General features: G+C 38.5%; 1 protein-coding gene across 1 annotated transcript in view; it reads right to left on the minus strand.

Annotated features, from left to right (window-relative positions):
* Positions 1 to 6583, minus strand: part of kndc1 (kinase non-catalytic C-lobe domain containing 1) — a 39400-nt gene extending 32817 nt beyond the window's left edge. Inside the window, exon 1 of the mRNA XM_028469006.1 lies at positions 6179 to 6583. Coding sequence (XP_028324807.1) covers positions 6179 to 6583 — 405 coding nt within the window. The remainder of the gene's footprint in view (positions 1 to 6178) is intronic.
* Positions 6584 to 9728: the final 3145 nt, after the last annotated feature.

Genomic DNA, 9728 nt, shown 5'->3' on the forward strand with positions numbered 1-9728 from the left:
GCATGCTTATGGGTGTGACCAGGGCCAGCTTTAGGTCATTCGGTGCCCTCGGCAAAAGTGGACTATACACTATAAAAAATACAACCTATTTTAAAAATTATAATAATATACTATAATACAATATAACACCTACAGGTATAGTGCAAATGTCCTGATGGAACAACAACAACAATGGTGCAAAGCAATAAAGTTTCAGTGCAAGGGAATTTCTACTTTCTGGTTTGGTTTTACTAGTCAGTTACAAAAATTTTAAAACCAGACAACAAGATGTGCAAACAACACAATATAATTATATAGAAAAGAACAACAATCACTACTTATGCAAACATGCAATGCAAGGTTGTGGCTGCAAATACCTTTTCATTGCATCTGGATAATTGTAAAAGGTAAACTTTAATTTATTTAGATAATAGATTACATTGTAGGCAACAGCATTGCTAACATTAAATTTATATTTTAAGTTATAACTTTTTCACCTCACATGCATTCTCTTGGTTTTGTATGTATTCTTTTGTTTTTATGCTGCTCCCATCTTGTCTCTCAGCAGGTATAGTTACATATTTTTAATATTAATATTTAATTTAAAAAGTGATTGAAAAGGGTGTGTTTCATATTTATTATACTTTTTAAATTATTATTATTATTTTTTATTTATTTATTTATTTATTTATTTTTTTGGTGAGTGGGTTCAAGTTGGCACCCCTCCAGAAGATGGTGCCCTTAGCGGCCGCTTGGGTTGCATTGGGTGTTACAGTCATTTCTAAGCTATTTCACAGCTTAAGCTATCCTGAGACCTTTAAGCCTAAACTCAAAACCTACTTATTTGCTAAAGCATATACATTATATTAGCATTATCCTAACCCTAGGAACAAAGCCCTAATCCTAAAAATAGGAATTAAAAACTAAGATTATATAGTAGAACACCAACATTCTATTCAAGCACAACCCACCATCTACACGTAGCTCTAATGCAAGTGTCAAACTTAGTTTGAGTAGGGACACATCTAAAAGTCTCAGGAATCCGGCTCTCGAGGACTGGAGTTCGACACCCCTGCTCTAATGGGTCCAATGCCCATTGTACAGTTGTTTGTGCTGGGTTGCAGCCCCCCCCCCCTTCTGAACCCTGTTGCATAACCCTTCACACTGCTTACACACCATTTATACTGATGTCCACCTCATATTCATTCTTATTCCACTGTATTCCTGCATGTTTTTCTGCAGCCTGTGCCTTCTCCTCACCCTTCTCTCTCTTTTCTGTTTCAGGTGTCTTGAAGCTGGAGCTGGCAGTTCCTGATCTGTGGTTCACAGCACAACTATTCTGGGATACTCTCCATCCTGTTCTGTTCTCCTCCTTCTGTCCACTAACCCCAACCAGTCAAAGTAGATGGCTGCCACCTCTGAACCTGGTTCTGCTGGAGATTTATTTCTGTTAAAAGGGAGTTGTTTCTTCCCACTGTCACTAAATGCTTGTTCATGTGGATCTTGTTGGGTTTTTTCTTTCTTATTATGAATTTTATATTTTGATAGTGCTTGAAGATGACTTTGTTGTAATTTACGCTATATAAATACATTTGAATTGAATTGAATTAAATTGGATTGAATTGAATTGAATTGAATTGAATCGAATTGAAGCCCCCGACATGCCTTTCTGTTCGCAGCAGATGTGCATGTATAAGCCACTATTGGAGGCCATCACCCTGACCTACAAGAACAACCAGGCAGGCACTGAGGGCCCCACTGTGTCCAAAGAGCCTCCTTTATGAGTTCAATAAGTGATGGGTAGATTTGTGTTCAAATATATGGAGATTCTGTCGCTTAAAAAATTCACTTGATTTGTCACCTCTCTTTTACCTTGTCTCACTCAATGCTCTATAACAGATGATGTCATGTCCTGTTGGTCTCAGCATTAATTTATAATGGCTGTTTACTCAGAGTAAAAGCTGCAGCGTTGGTTCTTTTCGGCACAATTTGATGAAATACCCCCCTGCACTACATAGTGGCTGTCTTCATGATGGTTTGTCAACAGAAAACAAATGATAAAGCTGCTAAAAAAGGGAAAAAAGCTTGTGTCGGTCTGTGGGCGTCTTTTTGACTTGCCGTGGTTCAGCCGTGCAGCCCGGGGATATTAGCATTGTGTTTGCAATCAGCACCGGACTCAGCGATGTTAAGCACTTTCCTCCATGGAGCAAAGTCTGTTTTCTGATTTTTCAGGGTGCATTGTGTTGTCCTTCAACAGGACTGCACTGCAAAATCTCTACACCACGCCCGATTTTTAGGGACACGGCTACAACAGCGTTGGGAGCAAAATGCTACACTGAGAAATCAGGGGCTGTGATCAAAATGCAAGGAAGGCTGCACTTTAGGTCATCAAGATAGGGGTAGTAGATGTACTCAGAGCACTTGTAGGAGTGCTTGACTTTCCAGATGTTCAGTATGATAAAATGTTTTCTAACTCAAAATTGTGACAAGTTATTCCAGTTTGGGTTTTTTTCTCAAATGCTTTTCTGACTACATTTCTTGCTCTGTGACTGGTTCATACACATTGGAAGTGATAGTGATAATATTGTCTAATTAAGTAAGAATTGTACATCTTCAAAAGTTATTCAACATTTTAAAAGTCAGAGACTTTCATGCACACTTGCAGATGAATTTAGGATCATTGGTGTTGTGACGGTTTTGAATGGAATGAGACGGAGTCCAGTTGTAGGGTTACAGGTCAGATGCAGACACAGGGTTTATTTGGTCAAAGGGTTTTTGAGACAGACCGGCCTGGGATTCAGAGGTTTCTATATGTGGGTGTCCCGATGAATCTGTATTTGTTCTGTGCTCTCAGGGTTTTGTATGCTGCTGATAGTGCTCAGCATAACAATGACAGTCTCTGAGAAGAGACCTTCGCAAATGTTATCTCTGTATGATGGTATCTGGCCAGTGTGACCAGGACCAGGAGATATTCTGCAATATCAATTGAGAATGACAAACATACCAATGATAGAACATGTTAAGGATATTACATAATGCAATAACATAATGCAATAATGTACAAACTGAAGCCACTTTGTCTCTGGTGGACATTTTTCATTTTGACAACATTTGATTTATTCATGGCTTTAACTGCTGCAGTCCAAATCAAATTAAAAGTCTGCTCCCTATTGTGTGCATGTAAATTAAGTCAGTTGTGTGTCACTAAAGTACAGCTGTTGGTTATGGGGTGCCAAGTGTAAAAATTTAGTATAAAAGTTGTAGCTAACATATTTTCATTATTTATCTCACTTTTCTCACATTTAACCACATATATAGAGGTTAAAAAACCCCATTAAATCTAGATATTTAAATCTAAATGGTATATGTTAAATCTAAATGTTAAATCTAAATCTAAATGTTTAAATTTAAATGTAAATATTATATGTTAAATCTAAATGTTTAAATCTAAATTTTTAAATCTAAATCTAAATGTTATATATCATATCTAAATACTTAATCTTATATTTAAATGTTTAATGTTAAATCTAAATCTAAATGTTAAATCTAAATCTAAATGTTGAATCTAAATCTAAATGTTGAACTTAAATGTTTCGCACATATGCTAATTGACCCCGCCCCTTGTAACCTCAACCAATACACCAGCAGAGACACACACAGCTACCATAACCACATTAAAACTAGGAGATCTCAGCATGTCGCATCAAATTAACAAACAATGACAAACTTCAGCATTAAAATACATTTTAAAAACTGTGTTGCACTGTTGCGTTGGGAGTGCACTGTGAAGTGCAGCTCGTACACCTGCCATGACTGCGCGCTCAATCTCCGCTGCCGGGAGAGAACCAGCCATACATATCACCCACTCAGGCATCGGTGAAGAGGTAGTTGGGAGCGGCTGTGCGTGTCTCTGCTTGTGTATTTGTGTATGCAGGGAAAGTTTGGTTCTGCAGGTTGAATTAGTCAAATTATATCAAGGTGACATTCAAAAACATGAAGATTATGGGATGATTAGTTAGGTGAAAAAGACTCAAACTTCAAATTAACCTTCACAGTGACATGACAAATCAGTATTGCTGAAATATTATATTACTTTAAATTACCATGAATAGTTATAGATGATGCAAAACAGATTTTCATCACTAGATGGCACTCCTGTCCTGTAGGGAGTGCAAACTACTTGGTCGCTGCAACAGCTCAGGGACTGGGATGTCTCAGTCTATGTTGACGCTTAATTCCTCTCCAAGTGATGTTACATCACACTATATCATCACTGCTCACCCAGCAGGCTGCGGCTCTTTCTGTGCTCCTTTCGGTTGATGTATAATTGATCTCTCTATCCACATTTAGGCAATGTTTCTAAATGTTCTAAATTCAAGTGAGCACTTAGTGGTGTGATTTACCAAGAGTTCAACTGAGTAAGCAGAACACTGACTAATGTGCTGGGACATACAGCTGGTCCTGTGAATGCTCAGTGGGAGTGTGATCAAATCAGAGGTCATGTGTCCTTTTCCTGTGTCTCCCTTATCGCTCTCTGAATATTAAAATTAAAAAAACAGTTTTTCACTAATTAGTTTTTCTTAAACAGTAAAACAACATCAGGATATCAGGTCTATGAGTAAATATGTTTCTTTAAAGTGAGATTAACAACTTTTGCTTGGTTAACATTTAGAAACTGACAATACATCCTGGATGGGTTTGTTCAGTGATATAATACATTTAATAGGTGGATTGGTAGATGTAGAATGTTTGTGTGTATGATGTTTCTACTGGGTGAGCTCTTGGTTGTTCAGTTTCCCACACCAGGGCCGGAGTGGGACTCATTTTCAGCCCTGGAGCTTCATACCTCAGACCGGCCCACTTTGGATCAAAACACATTATTATAAAAATCAGATTCTGACAATTCAGTGCAGGTAAGGGTTGCTTCAAAGGTTAGAATTATTTCAAGATGAGCGCACATCTCCACCATTAGTCTTTACAACACATCCTTTTCAAGAACACATCCCTAAAAAATGAAAAACTCTCAGGGCCCACATTGTGAAAAAATGCTTATTTTTTTTAACACAAACAGACAACAAATTTGACTATTTTTCAAATCCCATAGAAAATATTGTACAATTTGCAATCACATATTTTAGACCAGTAATACAGCTCTATAATAATACATTGCAAAAAAAAATATTTTCTATTTGTCATAATTCATTAAATATATTTTATATATAGATGAACATGAGATCTTTAGGACATGACCACTACACTAACTGTAGTGTTATCCTGCCCACTAACTAATGCACTCTGAAGGTAGTATAGCATTTAGCATAGCGCAGCTACGTCCAAGGGCAGCGTAGAGAGCTATCTCTTTACGTAAATGGTTGTCATCTTGGGGAACTGACTGCTGACTGCTCATGCGCAAACACATAAAAACACTCTATGGAAAGAGAGGCAGAGCAGCAATGTGCTTTTGAGAGGGGGTGTGGCCTCCTCCTACCTTACAGCGGAGTGAGACTGTGCAGCGTCTCTGCCGTACCAGGAAATAGTGATGTTTAGTCATTTGGGCTATGAAAAGTACAAAATACTGACACTTTTAAACTTATAGGTACTGTAGGCTATCGGAAATGGAATTTCTTTTTTTTTATAATTATATTATAGCTAAAATAAATATTCAAGCCCACTTTCTTAACAACAAGACCGCCACATGTGTCATAAGTTGATATCACATATGGTGTTCACTTTCTGAAATGAGTGACATAAAATATTAAAGAAATACTAAGTTGTATCTGTATTTTAAACAAATCCCCAGGCCTGGGTTAGGTGTACTCCATTGAAAAAGAAATCTCTATTTTACATGTAATATCAAAGATAATATATAGAATAGTGTCAGTGTGGTTACAATTATTGTTAAACAGTGGTGTTGAACAGTCTGATGGCAATGGGCACAAATGAACGCCTGAATCATCTTGCATCATGGTGGTATGATGGGTTTCCATGGACCACAGCTCCTCAGAGAGTGTGAAAGGAGTTTTCCAAGCCTCACCAGCCTTGATGTCGCCGCTCCCCCCCACCCCCCACTGAAGGATAGGAGTTTCCTCAGGTAGAAGTCTGCTCTGTCCCTACCTGAAGACGACCTCACTGTAGCTAGACCAGTCCAGTTGGTTGTTCATGTGGACCCCAAGGTACTTTATGAGTCCAGCCTCTTCACTTCCTGCCCCTGGATGAGGACTGGGGGCCTTCTGTTCCTCCTGTAGTCCACCACCACCTTCTTGGTCTTGCTGGTGTTGAGCTTCAGTTGGTTGTTGTTACACCATGTAGTGAAGCTCTCAATCAGTCCTCTGTATTCCTCCTCATCATTGTTGCTAATGCAACCAATGATGGAAGAGTCATCGGAGAACTTCTGGAGGTGGCAGGAACCAGAGTTAAACCTGAAGTCCGAGGTGAAGAGATCGAAGAGGAATGGTGTCACAACAGTCTCATGAGGTACACCAATGCTGCTCATGACCACCTCAGAGAAGCGGTCACACACTCTGACGTACTGTGGCCACCCTGTGAGGTAGTCCAGGATACAGTCCTTGGTGCCTGTGTGCAGCTGCTCTCCATATTTATTCATATTTATCAATATGAACTTAACACATAAGATTATTATTATACATACAAACCATCCACATAGAGTGAAAGTCTATAATTAGTAAAATGCAAGACTGATTCAAATCTGATCAAATTAAAGCATTTACGGCCAAAATACACAAAATCAGTATGTATTTCAGTGCACTACATCGCACTTGGAATAAAATAGTTTATCATCCTTCCTAAATGATCTATATCTTTGACTTGATAGGAGCATTTAAACTTCTGATTGAGAGGCTGTGTCTCATAATCACATAGGAGTCTGCCTTTATGGACGACCAGCTGCTCAGATGCACAATAGAGAAGTCTGAGGGAAACCAATCGCTTTACCTGACGTCTTTACAACACTGTTTAAATGGTTCCTGTCTCTGCTGCTGAGGTTATTGTCCCAGTCCATCACAGAAAAGGTCAGTACAGACTTACTAAAACTCTTGTAACTAATGGCATGAATTTCCCGTCAATAGCAGCAGCTTTGAGTTTATGAAATACTGTCTCTGTTGTCCCTAATTATCAAGTATGTCATCATTAACATGGAATTGTAACCCCTTGTCAGTTATTGTTCAGAGTTCAGAAGTTTTTCCACTAGTCCACAAGGTCAATGTTAGTTCTATGTTGGGTGGTTGTGTGATGTAATTACTCAGTTTTAGTAGTTTCACTTCAAAGATGATTGATATTTCAAGCTTAAAATGCCAGATAATGCTGCTCGTTTGTTTTTGCCATGTTTTGTAAGCAGCTTTGGCAATAGTCTTGGCAATTAGTCAAGAGCCCCATTTCCACCTCAGTATTCTATAAGACTATGCCAGGAGACTGCAACCTTTAGCATCATAAGAGCTACTTAAGCCAAACTATCAGGAGGCCAAAAGCTACAAATCAATCACTATTGATGAATTAATAATAAAACACAGGGACAGTGATAATCATAGTGGCAGCACGCCACAATACAGAATCAACCTCAATACGAGCTCCAACGGCGGATTGAATGCCTAGCAACATGCTGATTGGAAGGTCAGATTGCACCTTCAAAAGGTGTTTATCGTTAGAGGTGCAGAGTGCAGACCCGCCAACCAGACCAGGGTGGAGGCAAATGGCCCCCTATTTACCACCTGTCCCATCCACCACTGAGGCGCTGAAAATAAAACACAGAATTCTTAAACCGTACAAACCCAATCGGCACCATTTTTTAATTCCCTTTTTATCAAAGAAAGTATGTTTCTTGAAGTTTCTTCACTTTACCTACACTTAAAGCAACTGACCAGTGTGCTAAAGGGTCCCAAATGTTAGATGAGGTTCAATAGTAGCACTGCCTCCCTTCTGCATGTCTTCCTACTCAGACATGATGGCTGGTGACTGCAGGCTCAGTGAGTGGCTTTGGATGGCTGAAGTGAGGCTGTGCAGTGATCTTCAGCTTTGATATGTGATATGCTGCCCATGTCATTGTTTTTAACATAAATCTAATGCTTAATACTCTCACAGGAACAATAGAAGATTATGTTGGGTATCACATTTCTTTTAAACGTACTGAGACTTCTGAACCCTATTTCAAGTACCATAGCTGGATTGGAATAGGTAATCCCGGGTTTGATTCACAAAATAAGTTACCATGGCAACAATATCTCGATTACGGTGATCTAGTGTAATAGAATACCAAGTTCTGTATATGCTGTATTGCTGTAGCTTGAGCATTGCGAGTAACCATTAATCGAGCTACTTGGAATAGAACTCTGAAGTCTCGCTTTGATTGATGTTCCCCATCCCTACTGTTTGTGAGGTGCTACAATGGATGCTGCTGAATTAAAAATGATTGAAATATTACACATGACTGTTTATTACATAGACTAAGAATGCACATGCAATTTATTTGTTGATGTATCTAGATCAGACTGTGCAACATGCAGCCTTCATTCATGACCAAAAAACACAAACAAAAAGGCACAAAAAACAACAGAAAGTATATACAAAATGACTTGAAATATGTACAAAACACCAACAAAAACATACAAATTTAATAAAATGCACAAATCGAGTCCAAAAGCACACAAAAACAAACATACACAAAAAAAGATTTATTTTATTCACATGTCCGCCTCATTTTGGGTGCAGTCTGTGGCTCTGATGCTGCGTTGATACAACTCAGGTTACATCACAATATTTGTATTTGAGGCTTAGCTTCGCCAACAATGAATGAATTAATGAATTTATTGGTTAGAGAGCGCCCAGCACATGCAGGCTTCATCAGCTGACAATATATATTGTATATATTTTGTGATGAGCACTACGAGATGACTAATTAATGCCATATAAATAGCTGTTCAGCCGAACTTACCATGGTGATTTACCCTGGTAAGAAGTTAACCAGCATTGTAGTACAGCCAGGAATGGGTACCGAATTTGGTACTTTTTAGGTACCGACTGAACTCTTCCTTTGGTACTACCTGGTACAAATTGACTCTTAGGATAAACAGGATTAAAACCAACTAACCTCTGGCACTAGCAATTGCATAAAAAAAACAGTTCTTTTGGCAGAAAAAGAGTAACTGAGAGACTTTCCCCTGCTTTCAGAACCGGTAGACCAGTGGTCACCAACATGGTGCCCGTGGACACTATTTAGCCCGCACGGACCATATCAGGTGGCCTCAGGCCTGTTCTGGAGTTCTTGTCACTAATGAGTTCCATCTAAAATCTGATTTACTTGCCAGGCTTCAGACCCACACAGATACAGTAACTAGAGATGATAGATGTAGTCAGTGCATTAGTAGAGTTACATACTGCTGCACTTCATAAGTTTTTGTATTAAATTAACCGTCGTTTTGAAAAAAAATTCACTGAAACATTGTGACAAGTTTTTATGTGTCACAGATATAGTATATGGGTTGTGAACGGTTAAAAAGTGCAAAGTGGATCTTCAAAAAAATATTACATAATGGTTAAATTGTACATAGTACAAACATGTTACATGTTTTAAGATTTTAGTTATTAGTGGCTTGTAAAATAGGATCATGTAACGTAATGAAAATGAAACTATTGCATAAATAAAGAGAAAATTGGTACTGTTGAGTACTGATAACGATTCACAGGTACTACTGGGTATTGGTTCAGATGTGAAAGGTACTCATCCCTAAGTACAGCAC

The sequence above is a fragment of the Gouania willdenowi genome, chromosome 15 (genome assembly GCF_900634775.1).
Source record: "Gouania willdenowi chromosome 15, fGouWil2.1, whole genome shotgun sequence".
In the NCBI taxonomy this organism is placed as follows: domain Eukaryota; kingdom Metazoa; phylum Chordata; class Actinopteri; order Blenniiformes; family Gobiesocidae; genus Gouania; species Gouania willdenowi.